The 24,626-nt window shown below is 43.8% G+C and overlaps 1 protein-coding gene across 8 annotated transcripts in view; it reads left to right on the top strand.

Moving 5' to 3' along the window:
* RBM33 (RNA binding motif protein 33) overlaps positions 1–24,626 on the top strand; it is a 112,230-nt gene that overhangs the window by 41,089 nt on the left and 46,515 nt on the right. For 6 of the 8 annotated variants that reach the window (XM_083189012.1, XM_083189019.1, XM_083189017.1 and 3 more), the window contains exons 8-15: positions 6,557–6,744; positions 7,373–7,577; positions 8,680–8,738; positions 16,351–16,483; positions 17,675–18,402; positions 20,520–20,690; positions 20,768–21,028; positions 22,026–22,652. In XM_083189012.1, coding sequence (XP_083045138.1) covers positions 6,557–6,744; positions 7,373–7,577; positions 8,680–8,738; positions 16,351–16,483; positions 17,675–18,402; positions 20,520–20,690; positions 20,768–21,028; positions 22,026–22,652 — 2,372 coding nt within the window. The remainder of the gene's footprint in view (positions 1–6,556; positions 6,745–7,372; positions 7,578–8,679; positions 8,739–16,350; positions 16,484–17,674; positions 18,403–20,519; positions 20,691–20,767; positions 21,029–22,025; positions 22,653–24,626) is intronic. The other 2 variants (XM_083189014.1, XM_083189013.1) reach the window with 2 other exon arrangements.

Raw genomic sequence — 24,626 nt, 5'->3', positions numbered from 1 at the left:
TAAAAAATAGGATTTTAATACATACCGGTAAATCCTTTTCATGAAGTCCTTATGGGATACTGGGATGGTGTCAAGCCATTGGGTATTAGAGGGTATCCGCAGGCACATATTAAACTTTGAACTGGGTGTACTGGCTCCTGCCCTCTGATTCCCCGCCCACGTACCAGTTAAGATAAAACTGTGCCGGAAGAAGGATGAACATGAGAGGAAGGATATATTTCAATATGTAAATACATATGTGTGAAATATGTGGTGAGATTTTTACCAGCACACCTGCATACAACCAAAACAAAAAAAAACATATCTGCAGGGAGACACCGCACTGGGTGGGTGCCTGGTATCCCATAAGGACTTTGTGAAAAGGATTTACCGGTAGGTATTAAAAGCATATTTTCACTATCGCCCTATGGGATATTGAGATGGTCTGAAGACATTGGGTAAGTCCCAAAGCTTCCAGAAGGGACGGGAACATGCGGAGACTGCTGCAGTCCCGCCACCCAAACTGGGTATTCTCTTTGGCCATGGCATGGCGTCAAACTTGTAAAAGTTTACAAAGTATGCTGACCCGACCAAGTTGCAGCTCTGCAGAGCTGCAAGGCTGAAATACCCAGAGCAGCCACCCAGGATGCGCCCACCGACCTAGTGGAATGTTCCTTCAATCCTGAAGGCGTAGGCAATCCTGCCACCACGTAAGCCTGTTGAACTGTTGCATTAATCCAGCGTGCAATGGACTGTTTTGAGGCCGTACTTCCTGTCTTCTGTGCGTCATAGAGCACAAAAAGTCAGTCTTACGAACTCTCGCCGTTCTCTGGACGTAGTTCGGGCTCTGCGTGTATACGTTCAGAGACACCGGAATATCTGGACAATTTGAACCGGATGGGACCACAAGAGGGTTGGTTCAGATGAAATGAAGAAATTACCTTAGGGAGAAACTGCGGGTTTGTTCTCAACCCCTCTCTGACCTCATGAAAAAAAGTAGGGGCTCTTACAGGACAGAGCTCCTAACTCGGAGATTCTACAAGCCGAGGCCAAAAGTACCACCGTTTTCTAGACAAGGTACTTCATGTCCACCAACGTTAATGGTTCAAACCAGGATGATTGACAAAACCACATCCAAACTCTACGGCGCTGAATGAAGGACTCCTTGAAGGAAAGTCTGTACCTCCGGTAAGGCAGCCAATTTCTTCTGGAAGAAAATTTAACAGGGCTGAAATTTGGACATTTAATGAGTCCAAACATAGGCCCAACTCCAAACCAGCCTGCAGGAATCTGAGAAACCTATTCAGGTTAAATTCCGCCGGTGGAAATCCTTTTTCCTCACACCACCCCACATATTTTCTCCAAATATGATAGTAGTGAGCCGCTGTTACCGGTTTCCGAGCTTGAATCATCGTGTATATGACCGAAGCATGGAGGCCCTTATGAGCTAGAATCTGCTGCTCAACCTCTAGGCCGTTAAACAAAGCCGCCCTAAGTCCGGGTAGACGCAGGGGCCTTGAGTAAGCAGATTGCTTATGGGAGGTAGACGCCACGGGTCCTCCAAAGGGGCCTGAAGTTCTGCGTACCAGGCCCATCTTGGTCAATCTGGCGCCACTAGAATGGCTTCCACCCTTTGACTTCTTACTCGCTGGAGCACCTTCGCCAACAATGGAAGTGGTGGGAACAGATACACTAGGTCGATTGACCACGCTGTCGTCAGAGCATCCACGGCTTCTGCCTAATGATCTCTATTGCCATTACTTTTGTAAAAATGCACGGCGAAATCCAGCCTGTAGCCGTTGGAAATAAGATCCCTCACCCAGGAGTCCAGGTAAGAGGCATCCCTTGCGTGGCCGAAATGCGACAACTGACCCCCCACCTTGTGAGAATATCGTGGGGGGAACCCTGAGTCACGTGGAGGGCTCCGGAGCGGCTGTACCAGGGGTATGGTCCTGTGGCGCTGGGGCTGTAGCCTTTCTGAACTTTCCCCGGCCACCTCTGGCAGCAGAGGAAGCCCCTCTTGCCCTCTGCTTAGGCCTTGAAGGCTGAAAGGACTGATATGATGGCCCAGATAAAGGGCGTCTGTCTGCGTAGAGGAGGTCGGAAGAAATGTTGATTTCCCCGCTGTTGCTTTGGAAATTAGATCAGCTAACTCACTGCTGAACAGCTTTTCCCCTTTAACTGGAAGGTTTTCCACAATACGTTTGGAGTCAGCGTCTGCTACCCACTGGCATAACCACAGGGCCCTGCGACCCGACACCGCCAATGCTAAGGTTCCGGCGTTGATGGCCCCTAGCTCTTTCTGAGCATCACAAAGCACTTTTGCAGTGTCTTGGATTTGGCGGTCTCTCTTCCACTTGCGCCACTGACATATCTGCCAACATGCCCTCCTGGATTTGTGAAGCCCAGGTATGGTTAGACTTTGGCATCCAGCAGCTGGCGAGGACTGGCCTCTGAGACGCACCACTTGCCGTATTTATGGCTTTCAGGGTGGTATCCAGCTTTTTATCTGAATTATCCTTCAGAGTGGCAGACCCTGGGTCAGGGAGTACCACCTTTTTGGACAACCTGGATACCGAAGCATACCTGCTTGGTCTGCACCGTATTTGCAGCTAGCTGTGAGGACACCTTTTGCGGCATAGTTTTAATACCAGTGGCCCACTCAGGCTCCTGGGAGTCTGATCGTGGCGTCCCACTAAGTTGGGGTGACCCTCCACTAAGCTGTGGAGACATGCATTGTTCACCAGTAATTTGTGAAGTGGACCCAGGCACAAACTTTTTGCTGCAAATCACACAGGTTATCTTTCTCACCATACTGGAGACTGTAACCGACCCACCAACACAAAGAGTACACAGTGAAATATAGAATAAATCAATGTGAGGTGTATAGAAACTATGTGTAAGCTTCTAACACTGTGTGTGTAGCTTTAACAAGCCTGTGGGGGAGTACTCAGAGATAGTGAGAGGACCAGCACACCCTTAACCTGAACTCCCAGAATGGCGCTGGCTGTTTACACAGCACTTTTATGGGGAACTGCCCTGTTGGTCCAGTGGCTAGCCCCTACCATCCAGTCTGTGACAGTGGGCCTGCACGGTCCCTGAGCAGGGACACCGCAACCGCCGCCATCTTGCTGCACAATGAACAGAGGTACCCCACTGAGGGGACCCCGGTTTGTACTCACCACTGGCGTCTTCGGGAGTGTGCTGCATGCTGGGGGTGTGTAACGCTGCAGCGCAATGCCCGCAATGACGTCACCCTCACAGGACAGTGGTCCTGCAGCAGGACAGCTCGGTACCTTACAAGGCCTGCAACTTAACCCTTCTCCTGACTTCCCATGAAGCAGGAGTGCTGTGAAGTCCAACACAGCAAACCCAAAATAATAAAACAAAGTAAACTGAAGACAAACTCTCTGGAGCTCCAGCAGTGTGCATCCTCTCCTGAAGGCACATTTTTCTAAACAGGTTTGTGGGCGGGGAATCAGAGGGGAGGAGCCAGTACACCCAGTTCAAAGTTTGATATGTGCCTGTCTCCTGCGGGTACCCTCTAATACCCAATGTCTTGAGACCATCCCAGTATCCCATAGGACGATAGTGAAATGAAAAGAAGAGCTTACAATTGCTCCATTGCTATATGCCTGTTTTCTATGGAGATTCCCAGAGCTGGTTGCATAATACAGTCTGTTTATACTGGAGTTTATCTTTTTGAAATGTCTCTGCTTATTTTAGCAGGTGATCCCTGTAATTGTTGAAAGGCGTCATTGTCCTTACCACTCCAGATGCTCACACACTCACACACCTTGTGCGTTAGCATTTGCATTCCTTTCCTAAGTCCATTAGAGAACACATGGGTAGATTTATTATAGCGGCGTCTATCGCGCCGCTATAACAGTTCCTGCTTCACCTCATTAGCGAGGCAAAGCAGGAGGGGACACCGACAAGATCTATTAAGATCTTGCCGCCGGAGTGGGGGAGCGCTAACTCCCCCCTCCGGCGATGTCTCTCCTGGAGACAGGGCATCAGTTAATACTGATGCGCCGTCTCCTCCCCCCCCGGCCGGCTGACTGCGCATGCGCGGGATCTTGCTAGTCTCGCGAGATCCCAGCGCAGCGCAGCTCAGCTCCAGCAGCAGGGACAGCGCTTTACCTGCTGTTAGGTATAGGGCATCGCCGCCTGCAGCTGGAGAAGTCGACAGCTGCAGGCGGCGGAACGGTCAGCGATGCTGACCGTTCATAAATCTGGCAGGAGGCAGGGGCGCAGTGCAAAATATCGCCCCTGCGCTATGCCTCCTGCCCCACACCGCCGGCGTTAGAGTAAACACTCGGCGGGTGTGATAGATCAGGGGAAGCGCTATCCCCTGCTATAACGCACGGGGATAGCGCAGATTCCCCTGATCGCCTAGTCATAAATCTACCCCTGAGAAAGGAATCTTTTAGAGAAACTGGAACTGTTGAGCAGGAGTGCATGTAAACCTAGATTTCTAGGAAATGGCTGCTAATATAATGGCTATGAAAGATGTCAGGATATTATCTGAATGTTGTGATATGGAGGCTAAAATATTCTAAATTAGACTTCCTGTCAGTAGACCCACGGAAGGGATCTGCAGCCTGACTCCAGTCACCTTTCAGGGAGGAAAAGTGTGACAGTGGAGAATAAGAGCTTGCCCTCAGCGCACAGTATATGTAAATACACTGTCAGACATCTCAAGTTTTGTCAGACTTGGGAACTTTAACATCTATATTTTAGGATTGTTATACTTTTATTAAAAACAGTTTCTAGTCTTAGTGGCCCTTTAAAGAAATGCCACCCTACATACATATATATATTGGTCCATTACAATCACCGGCGGCATAAATTGGGTTGTCATCATTTGTCGTGTTATCTGGTCCGCTCTTCTTTCAGCCACGTAATCTTGCACGTTTTGCAATAGTCAGTCACTACATGGATATTTGAATATTGTGTGTATTGAGCGATAGGTAATGCTGTAATTACTGTATCCAGGAATCTGCTTATTGATAAACCTTCCTATGCAGTGACCTAGCTGACTGCTTCGAGCATCTACTTTCAATTTTGAGTAATCTAAAGAAACACTTAAAGAATGAATTAACATTTCAGTTGAAGTAAGAAACATAATTTTCATCCTGTCACATAGTGGTGACCTTTTGTGACAGCTTGTCTCTATTGGAGGGAAGTATTTTTATGTGCTGATTAAAGATGTCACTTGAAACCATTTTATTACTGGGGATGGTGAAATTAATCTTGACACTTAGAGCCAGATGAAAAATAATTGCTGATTCACAGCATTAACTGTGTATGCGAGGCCACTGCAGCCAAGAGCAGGAGAGACGGGGAGGGGGTGAGCGGAGGAGAGAAAGATCACATTTATCATGTTTGTATGTTTAACTTAATAACCCCCTTCCCATACAATGACACGTGTGCTCTCAGCACTGCCCAAAATATTCCTAACTGCTACGTCTGATATTGTTATGTCCACAATATACTGTCAGGATGCTGTATAGTGTATGCACAGGTTCCCTTGGGATCAGAAGTATTTTGGATGTTAAATTTTTCCTTATTTTGCATACAGTAATGTGATCTTTGGCGATGGGAGCCAAGTGTAAACATAAACTGCATTTTATACAATATATTTAATAGTTTTGTGCATGAAACCTAATTTGTGTACATTTAGTCATTGGAAAGCAAAGGCTTCACGGTCTCCAATGCGTTCAAAGAATTTTGGACATCAGATTTTCGTATATGTGGGACTCCGAATTAATTTTTTATATTTAGGGGAGCCCAGGTTGGTTATTGAATTTGAAAGGTACATTGTGTTCAGAACGTTTCTTAAGAACAGATCATCTATCTGCTGAGAGGATGAATCCAGATTACAATACAGTACATTGGGGTAGATGTATGAAGCAGTGATAAGGGAGGAAAAGTGAAAAAGTGCCTGGAATTTTATCACCGGCCAATCCGCTTCTAACTGTCCTTTTTTAAACCCAGTCTGTAACTTAACAGTCAGGAGCTAATTGGCTGGTGATTAAGTACCAGACACTTTATCACTTCTCCTCCCTTATCACTGCTTCATACAGTACATCTATCCCTGTGTTTTTAATTTTTGGCTAACATTGGCCCCTATTTAGTTTTGATTGCAGTACAAATTTGTTTGTAAAATGGGCAAAACCATGTGCAGAGAGTTAAATTTGGGTGGGGTGTGTTGTAACTGAAATCTGAATTGCAGTGTAAAAATAATGCAGCCAGTATTTACCCTGCACAGAAACCAAATAACTCACACAAATCTAACTCTCTCTGCACATGTTACATCTGCCCCACCTGCAGTGCACATGGTTTTGCCCATTTTCCAAAAAGATTTGTACTGCGATCAGATCTGAATAAAGGTCATTGTACGGTTCAGTTGCATTAGAACATAGCTGTATTGCCAACATAAGTCCCAGTAATGCTAAAACTAAATGTTATTGGTAGACACAAAACTGTATCTGGTCTTAGAAGTGAACATTTTAAGTTGTCTTTTTACTTGACATGGCCTGTGTCTTATACAATTGCGTTTTACATATTACAGAGCTTTCTGCAGAAGCCAAGGCATCCCTGATGGAGTTTGAGGAAATGGAACGTCAGCGCAAGCAAGGACGCTATGCTTCCAGAAGAGGTGGCAGAAGAGGAGGCGGTTATACCATGTCTGGTGGAATGGGGGCTCAGAGGAATGACTATAATGACAGGAGGAACCTGAGAAATCGTGTGACACAGGGGGTAACTATAAACCACTACATTAATAAACAATAAGGTGCCAAATCACTGTAAAAACAACCACTGCAGTGCATTTACGTTTAGATGTGTATTATGTTGCTTTACCTTATAAGCAGGCCCCAATACGCGCATTGTATGGACAGAAGGGACTCCTTGTCCCCTCTGAAATCCTCAGTTAAGTAACTGCAGTATTCTACCCCTTTCAGACTGCACTATCAACCCGGGTTATTGCCATGTCATTAAATCACTAACCCAACCCAGGTCAAGGCGTGGTCTGAAAGGGCCACCCTGGGTCGAGCACCCCAGTCACCCGTATCAGGTGCAGTGTGAATGGGTAACCCGGGTCGAGCAACCCTGGTCCCGTTCACAGTATGGAGGAGGCAGGGCTGTCCACTCCCAAGTGCTGCCTGCTCCCCCGCCCCCTATGATCTGCTTCTCAGCCCCGCCCCCTGCAATAAACCAGGTCGGACACAGAGTTTTCAGACCCCAAATGCCAGGTCAGTCCTGGGATGGACCCAGCATTTGCGGTCTGTAAGCGGAATAATGGTGTGTATGGGCACCTTGAGTCTTCTATGGCTACAATGAGATTGAGTTTTTGTCTGTAGCTGAACTGCATTTACTATTTCCCCAGCAGCCTATGCGTGGCATGTTTATGCAGCAACACATACAGCCTCTCCTTCCAATGCCACGCCGTAATCCTTCATCGGGTGGGATGCCCTCACCACAACAACCAGAAAAGTCCAGAATGGGGGCTAACGTGGCTACGCCTCAAAAACAGCAGTCGAAGAACATCCATATTAATCCCCATTTCAAAGGAAACGTAGCTCCTGTTCAAGGTCAGGTTTATTTCTAATTGTGCTTTACTTTTAACATTATAATTGTTCATGGTAGGCCATTATTTCTCCCCTGTGTGTAATACAGTGAAGTCATCTTAAAATCTGTGTTTTCTTTGTACCTGACATAAGCTTGCTTGGCTGTTGGGAAGGTCTATATGAATATTAAAATGTGTGCTGTATAACCCTCATTTGCTTGGATACTCTCCATTATTTCTTGGAATGAATACGAAGAACACGGTTTACTTCTACCAATGCATGTATTTGCTAAGAAATGACTGGCACACCAAACTCTTGTCCGCTTTTTGCTCACCATGTTAGCTACCGGTATAGCGCTGTTCAACATGGGGCAGCAAAGTTGAAACTTTGACACCTGCTATTTCTTGGAGGAGGCTAGTGGATGTTTGTTAATGGGTCCTGTTCAGTTGTTCCAAAGATCCTATAGAGCAGGCAATGGAAATAGAATTTATGGTATCTGAAAAAGATTAAATAAAGGGCTACGCTATAGTTCTATTCACTAATACTCATTACACTTGGATAATATCTGTCAAATTCCTGCACATCTGCATTCTTTCAGGCATGGTCTTTATTTATGTAGACAGCTCTGGCTGATACTGGGAGCAAGTGGGGCTGTATGCCGAGGGTACGATAGGTCTGGACTTGAAGTTCTAGGTTTACATCCCCATACAAATATGAGTGCGTCTGGGACAACATCAAGCTATAGGGGGTTTGAGAATAGTCCTGTTGCCAGTATTTCTCACAGCTAATTGTATAGACCCCACTGAGTCTTCGCAAATGATTATTAGCTAATTAGATATTTGTAGTATTTAGCAGGTGTAACTAATAATATAGCCTGTGTGTATGAATGGTACAGTTCTAATAACGGTCTTTTATGTAAGGTGGATTCTCCTTTTTTTTTTTTTTTATGTAATTGCTCAACCTGTTTTAGATTTAATATGTATAAATGGTGTTAATGAAACTGACCAAGTAATTTATGAGCCTGACCCTCTGAGCCGTTTTAATTGGGTCATTATAATTTTCATAGTTATTTGGACATTGTAATGAGAGGGAAAAAAAACAGCAAATTTTTTTTTTTTTTTTTCAGTTCCCTTGTTGCCAGCCCCAACCCAGCCTCGTCCAGCTATGGGTCCGCCAAGGTTTCCGGTGAGTATCAGCTGCTTCCATCTCTTATGGATTAATAAGGCCATAAGAACATAGAAAAAAAAATCCTGGACCAGTGTGTTACGTTTTCAGTTAACCCCTTGTTTGTATTTGTGGTGGGGATTTTTTTGGGGTGGGGATTACACTTGTCCATTGGGGACACTTTAGAAATTGTAAGTTTTAAATTGGCATGCCCCTGTGATATGGTTGAATCGGCCAAAATGTTCTATAATTAGTTGCAGCATTTATTTTTTATTTTTTTGGGGTAGTTGCTAGCTGTTAACTAGATTTATAACTGAAGTTGTTTAGGTGGTGCACTTTCCCATAGAGGTGAGGAGCAGTGTTAGCCTTTTATTATATAGGATTTTTGTTTAAAAAGGTTCTTTGTAGTTCGCAACTCGTGCGGCCAATGTTCAGTTAAGCCGCCACTCATGCAAATGAATGTGATCACTGTGCAAATAGATGTGTACGAATCTATTCGCAGCCGAACAAATATGTCCAAAACCCAATATGACAGGCCCATCATCGAATTACACTGGGCACAAGTCATCGCATTCTCAGAGTAGCCAGAGACTTGCTCGGCGGTGTGATGGAATAAGGCATATCTGGTCCGGAGCTGATGTCACCCCCCCCCCCAAAAGCGCTCAGGCACGTCTAGTGTATTCCCAGCGGTTTTCTAGGCACTCCCACTAAACGGCCGATTGCCACCTCTAGACGCCTACAGTACTTCTTGTCAATCACATTGCGAACGGCTTGCAAGTAGAAAAGTATGAGGAATTCATTGCAGCAGGGCCCTGCACTTGCACCCTGTGCTACTAGCTGTATGCATGCGCAGTTGATCAATAATCAACCGCCGTCCATGCGATCAGGTCTGAATTTAGCTCCATGATCACTGAGACAGTGAAATGAGAATTTTAGCCAGTTAATCACAGGGCTTAGGAAAAAAAATTCTAAAACGGAAAACAAAGCCTATGTCATCAGTCACAGATCCCATAAGGAGAAGTTATTGTGAAGCAAGACCTATACCAGGAAAGTCACACAAGGTGGGAACCGGCCCTTTGCAGTTGCCAGGTTGTTAGATTTATAATGTTATTAAAATATCGGTTTATCAATAGATCCCATATAGATCAATGTTACAACAGAGGAAGGCGAGATGAAAAACGTTCTGCACTTCACCTACCCCTTTTTACCAGATGTAACCGATTGAGTGGGGGGTACAGTAAACCCTGTAAATCATAAAATGTTATCTGCCTTCATTTCAAATGTGATGAACAATGCGTATCAATCTTCATCCGGAACTCCCCGCATCTACTTATCAGCTCTGATGGGGGACACCTGAGGCAAGAGCTGTGTTTATAGGAAAGATATGATTTTACAGGGGTCTGATTATATGGGATAATATCGCTCAAATGAGCGCTGTCGCTCAGTGTGTACATGGCTTTAGTTCGTAACATTGTTTAACAAACCTCTTTCTCAAGGCACCATAAGTCCAATGCTGAGCTACTAATTAAATCCCCAGTGCTTAATCATATGTGTCTCTAAAACCTGGACTGCTATGGTGCCTTGATGATGGCATTTAGAAACAAATGGTATTTTGGGCTCGCTGTGATCCCTTAAGTATTTTGTCTGGCCCTTCAGTCTCTGTAGACTATGATATACTGCTAGTTTCTGATCAAGTGGTTCTTCACCTTAAATATATTACTGCACACATGCGCAGATGATAAAATGTAGGATTTAGAAGAGTAGCTATAAATCCTGTGTTCCCAAACGTTTTGCTGCTAGTGCGTGCTTAACACCATTACCAGTCCAATAACATTACTTGGCTAGAGAATGATTATGTCCCTGGCTTGTCACACATTGAGCAGGGGCCATGGTATCAGGTGGCAGGGAGTGACATTTCCTGCTCAGTGCTTTACATGGCATTTCATGGAAATTACGCCTGAATGAAGCTGCTCTCCCAATTTGAATTTCTCTGTGTGTACTGACATAAGATATTTGCAGATGCAAAACACAGCCTTCCGCTGGTCTCCAAATGAAGCTTTTAGTTTCCATATCGACCGTCTTTTATAGAGAGTTAAGGTTTAATAATGATGGTGGTTGAAGAAGTAAAGGAATGTTGAATATTTTGTCATATCTAATGTATAAGTTGTGGCGAACAGATGCAACATGAGATTCCTCCAGCTGTCAAGTCTTGTCAAGCTAGTACAGAGGGAATGCAGTTTAAAATGCAGCTTACATAATATTGAACATCCTCCATTTGCTGGTAGGTCTCTGATTAATTACAATTACCATACATTATCATACCATCACATTTAATCATATCAATGATTTCCCTTCTGCTGTTGGCTCATCTTAATAGGACTGCTTTCACCCATGCTATTTAGAGCAAGCCTAACTGTCCCTTGGTTAAGAAACTGAACACTTACGAGAGAGGCTGGAAACGCTTGTGTACGTGTTGAGATCTTTATCCTTATTGGCTAACCCTTTGTTAAATACCCAAGCTTTCTAGAGTTAAATGCTCTAGATTTGTTTGACAAGACTTCTAGAGATGTCCATAAATGATGATTTGTACATATTGACCCCTTATTCAGATCTGATCACAGTACAAATTTGTTCTCAAAATGGGTAAAACCATGTGCACTGCAGGTGGGGCAGATGTAACATGTACAGAATTAAATTTGGGTGGGGTGTGTTGAAACTGAAATCTAATTTGCAGTGTAAAAATAATGCCTTTATTTACCCTGCACAGAAACAAAATAACTCACGCAAATCTCTATACATGGTACATCTGCCCCACCTGCAGTGCACATGGTTTTGCCCATTTTGAGAACAAATTTGTAATGCGATCAGATCTGAATAATCTCTGCTGCCCAAGTTTGTTTTAGCAGGCTGTCTAAAAATACTAGTTTTGGCTAAGCAGGTTTAATCCTCTCTGCTCCTGGTGTACTGTGCTTACTCTTGCAGTGCCCAGCGCATGTACAGTTCCCAAGTACCACACACAGTGTAATGGTTAGCATTACTGCCTCACAGCACTGAGGTCATGGGTTCGATTCCCACCATGGTCCTAACTGTGGTTTGTATAATCTCCCCGCGCTTTGTGGGATTCATCCGGGTACTCCGATTTCCTCCCACAATCCAAAAATATACTGGTAGGGTAATTGTGTTTCAACAAAAGTAGCCCTAGAATGAATGTGTGTGCGTGTACACATGTTGTAAGAAATATAAATTGTAAGCTCCATTGGGGCAGGGCCTGATGTGAATGTTCAATATTCACTGTAAAGAGCTACAGAAAATGTGTGCGCTTTAAAAATAACTGATGATAAAAATAATTCAGCGCCGTAATATATATATATATATATATATATATATATATATATATATATATATATATATATATATATATATATATATATATATATATTTTAACTGTGTTTAACTGCCGAATAACCTACATAACACTGCAGTCAAATTAGTTAATCTGGTTCTGCAGAAAACTGTAAACTGTAAACTGTAAACTGTAAACTGTTAACTGTAAAAAAAAAAAAAAAAACGGTATGTTTTGCACTACAGATCAGTGTAAAGATCACCACAGCACAGAGGGTTAACACTTTTTTTCATTTTTCCAACAAGATTTCGTTGATTTCTGTATATATTTGAATAAATGTATCTTGTGACTGAATGTCAGATTGTAGCTTTAACAGATGCTTTGTAAATGCATTACATTATAAGGATACAGGAAGGCTATACTTTACCTAGGCTGTTAATAGTTTCCGAAACAAAAGCATGATGGCCTGCTTTATTGTAGTATATATTCCAGCCAATCAGCTCGTATTTGCCATATTATAGGCTCGCAGTTTACAGTCTGCCCCACGGATGACAGAAATATTGGATGTACATGTCAGATGTACATCCAATATTTCTGTCATCCGTGGGGCAGACTGTAAACTGCGAGCCTATAATATGGCAAATACGAGCTGATTGGCTGGTAGTTTCTTTCATGCTTTCTCGCTCTCTCTCTCGCGCTTTCTCTCTCCTTCTTTTGCTCTCGCGCTTTCTCTCTCTCGCTCTTTCGCTCTTGCGCTCTTGCTCTTTCGCTTTCGCTCTCGCTCTTTCGCTCTCGCTCTTTCGCTCTCGCTCTTTCGCTCTCTCTCACGCGCTCTTTCGCTCTCACGCGCTCTTTCGCTCTCACGCGCTCTTTCGCTCTCACGCGCTCTTTCGCTCTCACGCGCTCTTTCGCTCTCTCGCGCTCTTTCGCTCTCTCACGCGCTCTTTCGCTCTCACGCGCTCTTTCGCTCTCTCGCGCTCTTTCGCTCTCTCGCGCTCTTTCGCTCTCTCGCGCTCTTTCGCTCTCGCGCTCTTTCGCTCTCTCTCACGCGCTCTTTCGCTCTCTCACGCGCTCTTTCGCTCTCTCTCACGCGCTCTTTCGCTCTCTCACGCGCTCTTTCGCTCTCTCTCACGCGCTCTTTCGCTCTCTCTCACGCGCTCTTTCGCTCTCTCTCACGCGCTCTTTCGCTCTCTCTCACGCGCTCTTTCGCTCTCTCTCACGCGCTCTTTCGCTCTCTCTCACGCGCTCTTTCGCTCTCTCTCACGCGCTCTTTCGCTCTCTCTCACGCGCTCTTTCGCTCTCTCTCACGCGCTCTTTCGCTCTCTCTCACGCGCTCTTTCGCTCTCTCTCACGCGCTCTTTCGCTCTCTCTCACGCGCTCTTTCGCTCTCTCTCACGCGCTCTTTCGCTCTCTCTCACGCGCTCTTTCGCTCTCTCTCACGCGCTCTTTCGCTCTCTCTCACGCGCTCTTTCGCTCTCTCTCACGCGCTCTTTCGCTCTCTCTCACGCGCTCTTTCGCTCTCTCTCACGCGCTCTTTCGCTCTCTCTCACGCGCTCTTTCGCTCTCTCTCACGCGCTCTTTCGCTCTCTCTCACGCGCTCTTTCGCTCTCTCACGCGCTCTTTCGCTCTCTCACGCGCTCTTTCGCTCTCTCGCGCTCTCTCGCTCTTTCGCTCTCTCTCGCTCTCTCTTCCGCTCTCTCTCTTTCTCTCTCGCGCTTTCGATTTCTCTTGCGCGCTTTCGATTTCTCTCTCGCGCGCTTTCTCTCTCGCGTGCTTTCTCTCGCTTTCCAAGGCTTAGATCCCTTGTTAACTGTCTGTATACAGATCCCACATAAATCAGGAAATTGTGGTTCCCGCTCTTCCGAACACCACCCATGGTTATTTGGGTGAATTTTAGTCTCTTCACATCCATGTGGACAGACCCAAGGACATTCGCTGGTTGGACTCCTTTTTAATTCTTTATGATGGCAACAAATTGGGTTAGTGGACTACCATACACTCTGGCATGTAGGATCCTCTTGGCAATCCAACAGGTTTAGTGTGGGTACATAAAGGTAGTTAATCACTGCGCCTGGTGTGTAATATATTTTCTTTTAGTGTGGGTACTAACCAGAACAATGTCCTTGTAATGGCATCTTAAGCCAAAACAGCTGAATCTGTTTGTACCTGTGAATTGCGCACACTGCCACATTAGCATGTGATTTCTTCCGGGCAACCATGTGACCAAGTACTTTTTATTGAAGGATGGAACATTGCTAGTTTTGTCTTTCATTATATCTAGTATTTATGGCCAATCAGGCATGGTCTGTGCTGAACATAATTTGTTGTATCTGCCTTATTGTGTGTCATTCAGGTGTCTACCCACCCTTACATATTGGCTAACAAGGCGGGTAGGCGTGGTGTTTTTATGTAAAAGGTCTGCCAGGCATGTACATGGTCCTATGCTCATACCTTTGTTCATTTGCACCAGTTTGACACTTATGCCTCGAGATGTCCATTTTGGCTACAGCATCCTCAGTTTATCCTAGTATCTTCCTGTCCCTTAACCCCTTGAGTGGTATGGCCGGAAAATTTCCGGGCATACCACAAATATGAAATAGGTGTGCGCCAGTGGTGTCCAGGTATGCACCACCTCTTGAGTCCACCGTTGCATCCCCCAGGCCCCCCCCCCCCCAATCACCTGTCACTGTGGCTGGCTGTGCTCCGGCGATCGTACGCCGGAGCTCTTCTAAAAAGCCTCTAGCCACCTGTCATTTTGAGCAATGACGAAGACGGTGGACTCGGGAGAACTCAGGTGCCCGAGTCCTCCCGAGCCACCACGAAACATCCCCGAGCCTGCCGTCTGCGTAATGATTGGCAGGGGGAAGCGGCGGCAGGGGAGCTACTAACGCCAGTGCGAAGGTGAGGGGGGAGGGTACGCCTAATGATCTGTGGTGGGTTTTGCTGGGGCAGGACAAACCTGTCCTTGTAGGTTTGTCCTGCCCCAGCAAAACCCACCACTCAAGGGGTTAAGGGCCTAGCTTTGTGATGTCTGAAAATTTTCAATGTTGGATGGTTATTCATATTTGAATCATTCTAGAGTCCATTGGCGACCCTAATAGCCCTCCCTCTAACCCCGTGGTTTATAAGGGTTTCAGGAGTTCACATTTTGCGTGCTTATGGTTTTTAGTCCCCTTCCTTTTGCCTTCATCTTGAACTTGCTGTTAACTGGCTACTGTAGGCAGAGGCGGGACATAGGGGAGGAGGAGCCTGTTCTGCTTATGCAACTCCGTGGTGCCCACGCTATATTCATGGTTTCCATTGCCCCCATTTTACACTAGGTAATAACCCAAACATTCCTAATTTCTGCAGTGAAGACTTGTAGTCTTAAATCAATTTCAACGATGAGGGGCACACAGAAATCCTTTAAGAGCCTGTAGAAGAAGCAGTATGAATGAAAAGTTAAATCAGACTTAAGTGTTTAATGCTCTTAATGCAGAATTAAATTTGCGTAGCAGGCTATATTGCCGTCAATTGTCTGCCTGACCCTGTTTAACCATCATTAGAATTCTAATAGAACACCTGCATATGAAGTGAAATTAATAAATGAAAACATGTTGTAGACGGTGGAAGTAATTTATTGAAAGATTCATTAAGTTACAGAGACTTAACACATTTAATTAGTCCTATGAAAGTGTGAGTGACCCTTTTCTGTGAAGCTGATAAGTCTCATAATAGCTGTTAGAGTCTCTTTATTCTGGTTTTCTTTCTAAGATTAACTTTATGCTTAGCAATTTATGCTAAGTTTAATTTCTTTTCACCGGTAGGCCAAGTTATCTGCAAGCCTTGAATAGATTACGGTAGATAACATCATGTAATTAACAAGAGATGTGGAAATGTAAGGTATAATTTGTGTAGTGATTGTGTGGTGAGAGAATGTTAATTTTTTTTTAAACTAGATGGATATTTAAGGGGATAAAAGAAGCAGAAAAATAGGGTCTAATTCTGTAAAAGGATTTAGGCTACCTTATCTTCTGTTGTTGAGTAGGTGGGCTGGATTGAGTATTATGTAGCGAAAAGCCTTGTTTTAATGAGGAATTTGTACATCAAAGACCGGGGTTCTGTATAGCAAATTTTTTTTTTCATATTTTTTTCTTTAGAGTTAATTAGCTGTAAATGTTTGTAGCATGGTTACCTTAGTTTCAGAACACCAGAGTAGTTAAATTTGTGAACTTTTGTTTTCTGTCTTCCAACACATTTGTACAGTTTAGCACCTCCATAAAGGGTCAATGTATTTTTCTTTTATAATAGGGTATGCCAGATTTTCAACATATCCCAAATCCGGCACCGGGCAACTTTAATCCACCTCCACGACTTCAGGAACAATGGAGAAACACCCCACCACCACCACCACAGCCTGAACGAGAACCCTTCTTCATTGGAGGTAGGTTTATTTCACACACACACACACACACACACACACACACACACACACACACACACACACACACACACACACACACACACACACACATTCTTTTAACATTGTAAAATACAATATGTCTCTAAAGTAGCATATACTCGGTGCGATTTACTTTATACTCGATCAGGATCGAATTGCATGACGCGGTGTACTCATTCGATTTACACTTTATAGTACAGATCTGTACTATATAGTCCTACCTGCACAGTCTTTTTTTCTATTAGATTTCGATGCAGCTGGGCTGTGCCTCAGGATCGAATGCGCCCGATTTCCTTTCGATTAGGCTTTGCTTATATACGCAAAATCAAAAAGAAAAATAGACTAAATCTTATCTATCTTCTCATCGAACAGTGCATACACTACGTAAGAACAGATTATTTAAATTTATTTTGATTAATGTTTATATTAACATAGCCTACGAATCCTTTTTATTGTTACTTTGACAGGACTTCGTGGCAAACCCTGTACACAGACATAAGCAGTTGCTGATTTTTTTCATTTATCCCTTTCACCTTTTTGCTCTTAAGGTGCCCATAAATGTTACATTTATTGTATACAATTTCGCATCTCGGTTTTGCGATGAGATCTAGTAAAAAAAAGTATGTGCAGCAGTTACTTTTTGTACTAGATCTCATCGCAAAACCGAGATGCGATATTTTATACATTAATTGTAACGCGCATAGGTACCTTTTTAGTTTTTTTCTGTCAACTGTCATATTTGAGCTTTTTTGTTTGTAGACCATGTTTGTTTAAAACAAAATACAATTGTCAGCCATACATCATAATTTCTGCCAGCAGTATTCATGAGTAGTGTTTGTAACATTGGGCAGCTAACAAGTTTACATTAGCTTAAAATGTATAGGTGCTGAAGGGAGAACCTTTAGGTGTGCACTGTCTGGTTTACGTTAACGTAGGCGTGAATTTTGTGTGCATAGATTTGAGACACAAATTCATTCTTTAGTATGTTCACTTAAAACTACAGTGATTTAGTTTTCATGTATTTGACTACAGACAAGTCATCTTTACATTTTAACAAAATGTATTTATTTAGTTGTGAATGGAAACATTGTATCTCTTGAGCAAATGTAGATTTTTGTGGTTTTGTTTATTAAAGATCTGCTGAATATACAAGTGTATTTCTGTTGCTTACAGAACCACGGTTTCCAAATCATCATATATTTGATCAGAGAAATCCTCCTCCTGGTCCTCCCCCTCCACTTTTGAGCAGCAACCACCAAGTTCCCAACCAGAATCCACCTCCATTCAATCCACCTGGACAAGGTTTCAATCAACCAGGCCCACAGCCTAGATTCAATCAGGCCCAAACAAACTTCAATCCGCCTGGACCTGGTCCACAAACTAGCTTTAATCCACCTACTCAGCAATCGGGATTTAATCAGTCTGGATTTAGCCAACCAGGTCCACAGACCGGGTTTAACCAACAAGGTCCTCAGTCCGGCTTTAACCCTCAACCTGGATTTAATGCATCAGGAAATCAACAAAATTTCAATCAACCAAACTTTAGCCATCCAAGTCCTCAGCCTGGGTTTAACCAGTCTGGCCCTCAACCACCATTTAACATGCCAGGACTTAACCAACAAGGCTACAACCAGGCAAGCCCTGGCCCTCAGCAAGGTTTTAACCAGCCAGGATCTGGTCCACAACCAAACTTTACTCAGCATGGCCCTGGGCACCAGCCAGGGTTTAACCCTCCAGGATTTTCAAGAGAACGTCCTTTGCGTATGAACATGCAGCCTCCAAGCCCGCTTGGCATGCCTCCTTTCAGCCCACCTGCAAACAGACATTTTGGGCCACCAAGGCAGCAGTTTCCACCAGGCCCTGGGCAGCCATATATGCCTCACTCACAGTCAAACATGCAGGTTTGTATAGACGGTCTTGTAGGAAAACGTAAACTCTTTATTACAGTTTTATTATGAAGGTACTGCTGTCATTATTGGTGTTCCCGCTAGGAATTTTTTAGGGCAGGGGTGCTGACCACTAAGCGGGGCACTTCTTCCAATCGGGAAGGCGCATTTTACATTAGAAACAAAAACAAAACATCATATATAAAGAAAAAAAATTGCACACTGCAGCAGGATTATGCCCGTTGCACATTGTCACACACCATAATACCTGTTACACATTATGCCACACAGCATAATGCCTATAACATAAAATACCCCACACACCATAATGCCCATTACACCTCCTTCCTCTACACCTAATATGCCAGCCTCCTCTATCCCAATATGCCAGCCGCACCCACCCTCCACATTCCAACACCCTGAATGACAGCCTCCTTTACCCCCTAATCTGCCAGTAACCCCCCCAACACCACACAATTCCATTAGCATCCCCCTCTCCCCTCACTCCAGGCTCCCCATATATCTTACCATCTTTTCCTTTTTCACCCACTCCAATTAGCAGCAGGTAGTGGTGTAACTATAAGTTTTTTGCACCACTCAGCCAAAAAGTTGGTCTCCCACTGTCCATGCCCTCTTTGTTTCAGGTCCTGAGATGGGGGGATGTTCATCACTTGTAACAATACTGAAACCCCACAGAATGAATGGGAAATAAATCCCCTGTCATGTACAGCAGTATCACCCTGTTGTACTCAGCACAGTGCACTGTGCAGCTCTGGTGGAGGAAGAGAGCAGCACTAGCCGCGATCTCCTGTTTGCTGTATACTCCCAGCGGAAGCCACACTACCTGTAGAATGCATGCCTTCTAGCGGCTGACCCTAGCAGGAGTGCGGCGACTGGCCCAGCTTGTTAATACCTCTGCCAGGTAGGGTGAGCTGGCCAGCATGTGGGGAGAGCCGTGCTGCCCGGCACTTTACAATTCAATGCTGGCATCACTTCTGCTTGCTGCCTGTCATACAGTGTGACAAGAGCAGGCTGTGGCAGCCAGCAGCCCCATAGCCACAACAGAGTCTTTAGCTCCATTGCTCCACCATTAGAAGCAGGCTCCGGGCCTGTGAATCCTCTCCTCCCTCTCCAGGCTCCTGTTCATGAACTCCCAGCTCGGCTCCTTACTTCCAACTCTTCTCACACCTTTTTGGCCGGGATAGGTGGCGGGACCGGCACAGCACCCTCACTGTTGTGTGTCCAGGTTGGCTGGGCATCCGCACCACATAGCTCCCCGGGCATCTCCCTTCTCCCAGGCTGTCATTAAGGTGGCTGCTGGCGGCTCTTCCGCACTGACTGCATAGGATTGCACAGGGCAGGGTGACACTGTGGCACCTGGAAGAGCTTGACAGCTGCTGTAAGCATAGAACTCAACAACGGTCAGCGTGTCAGCAAGTTCCATAATGGATGACATTGGAAAACGTCCAGGGAGTACAAACTTCAGGTAGGATTAGCTTATGTCTGCGGACATTAATCTATAAAAATGGCTTATAGTTGAACAATAGTCACCCTTTGTAAATATTAACTTTCATTCCGGTAGGTATTTATTACTAGAAGAGTCTGTGTGACTGTTCCTTACATATTGAATTGCCATAATATGCCTTTTAACCCGGAAAACCTATGTTTTACACAAGTGCTGTGGTCGATTTTAAAATGAGATGAAATGCAGGCATGAATTTACCCAGCCACAGAACCTGTGTAATTCATATTACGACAAACCGTACTGTGCTTACGGGTCACTACTACCTCATGTTATGTTGGTATCCTCACTGTTTTATGTTAGACAGACACCTATCGTAAAATCAGTCTGCTGAGCTTGGCGGGATTTATTTATGTGGTTTTTAGTTCACCATTTACTTCACGTACCTTTTATTCAGCTTTAATAAATATTAGCAAATATTCAATTTACTCCCACTATATATTACACATTTGTGCAGCTTGAGCTATGGTAATATCACTGTACCGTCAGATGTCCATTGAATAATATTTCCTTCACTTGTATTAAACAAACTTTACATTTTTGGTTGTTCAGTTCAAAAATGTTAGTGGAAGTGAATTAGATCCATCTTTGTACTGTTCTGTTTTTGTAGGGTCCAATGCAGCCTATACAGTCAATGCACCAGCATCACCACCTTGGAGGACCACCAAAGCCACCGATGTCCATGCAGCAACAACCTCCATTTAGAGCACATTCACAGACAACCCCTCACCGAATGCCCGGGCAGCAGCAGCAGCGACATGGTCCACTGAAACAAAGAGCGGTATGTGTTGCAGTCTATTCACGCGTCGCTTGTTTGTTTTAAATGTCATGTTTAAAAGTTAACACGTCTCATTTTAGGGCATGCCCATACAGAATATGGCGAAACCCCACAATATGCAGACACCACACTTGAGGAATAGCAACTTGCGGGAGCTGCCCATAGCGCCCTCTCATGTTCTAGATATGAACAAGAGGAAATCTGCCTCTGCACCTGCCGCTCAGGTCAGGCCAGTGGGCACCACAGCACCACAAGCTAGGTTGGAAGGTTATGGAAACGCACAAGCCGTGAAGCCAATGAACAGCATCAGCCCAGTAAAGGAAGCAGCTAAAGTTGAACAGGTGGGTGAAGCTACCGGCATTTAAAGTGTTTTTACGTCAGTTGGGCAGGGGTAAATTCTCATTTATATGACTTACAAAGGGAAGTGAATCAAAGCAACACTTTAAGTACAGTACTAAAAAAAAAAGTATATGATGCCTGCAAAGTGTTGGATCCTGATTTTTGCAGCATTGGTCCGAGTTGTAGTGGCCGGTGAACCCTCCTTCAACCGGACCTGATCTGAATTTAGAAGTACTGAAAATTCAGTTCTTGAAGCACAAATACTGTGGTTCGTGGTTTTAGCGATTTAAATTTTAGTTGAAAATCATGTTCCATTGATTTTTTTTTATTTTTCTGTGTTTTTTTTTTCTGTGTTTTTTTTTTTTTTACCTCAGTCTCTTCTGTTAGACACTTGTGTCCAAATCCCTATTCCAAAGTTGTGGAGTCTTGTCTCTCAATATACTGTAAACTGGTACAGTGCATTTGGTTTCTTGCGGAGTGCACAGACCGAGCAAAGGTTATTTGCTGCTTATTATTTCCACCCACAGAAGGCATGAACGCATAATAATAAGTCTTTGTACTATAACATTAATATTCCTGCTCTGCAGTTGACATCATTTTGATTCTCGAGAAGAGTGCATGAGTTCAAGGTCAGTCACTTGACTTGTGGTGTTCATTATAAGCAATTATTGTGTGACAAATGAGTTTGAGATCAGGCTTTAAAATTCTGTAAGAAAAATCAATAGTTCTAATGAAACCTTTTCAGGTCATTTACCTCACTACCTTTTGTTAGTTTGTCAGGAGAGAATGAGATAAAGCGATCTGACAGGCTCTCTGGTATATCTCCATAGATGTTTCATCCTGTATTTATGGAGGGCTAAAAACAATTTCTGTGCGTGTCCAAACTACGAATCACGGCGCATTCTGTGGAGGTTGATGTTGGTAGCATAACCAATGATGGCAGAAAACACTCGTAATTAGTGTACTAAAAGGCTGTTGGTTTTTTTTTCTCTATTAAAGTTCCCTGATGAAGATGAAGAGACCAGAAAATATCGCTTGAAGATTGAAGAGCAGAAACGTTTAAGAGAAGAGATCTTGAAACAGAAGGAGCTGCGACGGCAGCAGCAGGCAGGAGCAAGGAAGAAAGAGCTGCTGGAAAGACTTTCTCAGCAACAGCCCAGCAGTGCACAGCAAAACCAACCCGAGCCGGAAAATCCAACTGTGAAGGGGGAAAATAACTTTAGTCAGATATTGCCTCACATTACTGCGCAGGTGCGGCCACATGTAAGAAACAGACCAATTACCAATAAGCCAAACCCATTGTTCAACTTGGCACAGAAAATCCCCATGCTCCAGACCCCTGGAAACAATGCATCATTTCAAGGGCAACAAAAGAAAATCATTAAGCAAACTGTGCAAACCAGGGTAGCGGCAGAGAACCAGTTTCCAAAAGTTCAACCGGTATGTCCTGCGGTACCCACTATGCCACCTGGGTTGCAACAGACTGTGAAAGTTGCTCCAGTTCAAGGAAAGCCGCAGGAGCAGAGGCCCGCAGGTGCAAAGAGGACAGTCATGCAGAGGTCAAACAGCGGCAGTGGAGAAGCGCATGTCGCCTCTAAAATCCGCGTGATTAAGTTATCTGGACCGGTAAGTGGCTTTGTTTGAGTATTTAACCAAACTGTTTACAGTTGTAGAATAAATATTAGGATAGATTGCATTTGAAATAGTAGCAATTGTCAGGCACATGAGTAATCCAAACGTGTTCTTGAAGCTGACTGGAATGAAGACGTTAATCTTCGGTCTTTTTCAGTCAGGAAAATTGGTTGTACTTGTTGCTAGTCTGAATGTTGTTGTCCCACCCAAGTACACAATTCTAGGTCATCGTGTGGTCCAGTGGTCAGAAAGAATCACACTTTATTTGAAACCAGTAGACGCAGTGCGGTAATATAATGGAATATGACAAATAGAACTGGCAGGCCAAGTAATGTGTATTGTGTGTACGACTGGACTACCTACGAGTAGGTGACGAGATGTCTTTTTAAACCCATAACAGCGAAATTCTAAAGACTAATCAGACTGCATGTTGGCTTGGACATGTGACCACCCTGCAGTAGATGGTTTCATGTCAAAAGGTTACTAATCCTTTAAAGGTCAACAGAAAATAGCATTATTATATGTTAATTTCCAGCGTAACGAATTCTCGTTCCCATGCCCCTTTCTGATAACGTATCAGTAAAAATAGAAGTACACAGATGCACCAACATTTTTTGGGATGTCTGTCTGTTGAGGGTCTTCATGGCTAAAGAAAGGCTCACCAGCCATCCGAATGCTAAGTAGCGGGCAGGAGAGGCTTCCTGGCAGACAGATTGTGTTTTAATTGTGCTCACCACTTGAGGATGTCACTAATGGCCAAACATTTTAGATTGATCACCCATATGTTTCCAAAGATACTTAACCCCCGTAGGACAAATGGAGAAATTGGTAGATGGCAATGCAAACAAGGATTTTATTTAGAAACGATCTAGAAAGATTAAGCAGACTGTATTAATCATTTTGCCCTTCTATCAACAAAGTTGAGCCATGTTACTGTTTATTATTGCAGAAAATTGTGCTGCAGACAAAAGGAAACCCCTACAGAGTTTCTTCCTTAAGGCCACTGGGCATAAATCTGTCCCCTAGATTAATACATTATCTTTGCTTCAATAAGCATATTCTCAGAATGTAAAAGCCATTTGCTTCATTGTTGTCTTCTCCGTTTTAGGAAACATTTTTTTTTTCTGTTTAATATTAATTTCCTTATTTAATCAAAATCCCCCCCCACGTCCCATCTGCTTGAGAATGGTCTAGTGCTGCCCAGTATGTGTTTAGCTTATAGGAAACGTTTATTCAGCTAGTAGCTCTTTTATTGTTTGATGTTTATATAGTAAAACAGGCAAGCTAGAAGTAACCTTTTTTATTTTCCTTATATCCGCACTAATACTTGTATGTATTTTTTATCTCTCTTTTGTTCTTTGTAGACATTCACAGATGCTCTGATTTCACCCTTTGGTACTGCAAATTAGACTCTGTTCTAGGGGCTTTTGCAAATTAGTGTCATGGGTTCACTAGTGCTTGTTCATAAATTCTGTAAAAACACATGAAATATAGCATTTCAGTGATTTATATTTCATGAGATTTATAGGGTGGGATCTAAAGAAAAAGACCACATTAACATTTTATAATGCCATCTTTGAAATGCCATAATTGACTCTTATATGACTTACTTTAAATGTGTTTATGCATTTATTACCACGTAAGAAAAGAAAATCCTGAACAAGTCTTTAAAGGGATGATACTTTTACGTATGCTGCCTTATATGATTTACTACTAATATTAAAAGGGTTATGGAATATTTAAAACCTCTACAAGTGAAAGGTCTGGGCAAAATCTGGTTGCCTCTCGAATGTGAATACCAGTGAATCCCTTCTAAAGTCCTGCTTATTGCACCCAAACCAAGGGGCTTTTCACACATTTCTTTTGCATCTTCAGGAGGCAGCAAGAAGTTTTTTAGTTGCATGGCTCATGGCAGCACGAATGGAGCAACGATTGAATTGCTCCGTTTTCCACCCCTAGTGGCAGTCG

The sequence above is a fragment of the Crinia signifera genome, chromosome 5 (genome assembly GCF_055691185.1).
Source record: "Crinia signifera chromosome 5, ASM5569118v1, whole genome shotgun sequence".
In the NCBI taxonomy this organism is placed as follows: domain Eukaryota; kingdom Metazoa; phylum Chordata; class Amphibia; order Anura; family Myobatrachidae; genus Crinia; species Crinia signifera.
This window is presented reverse-complemented; position numbering and strand designations above follow the sequence as displayed.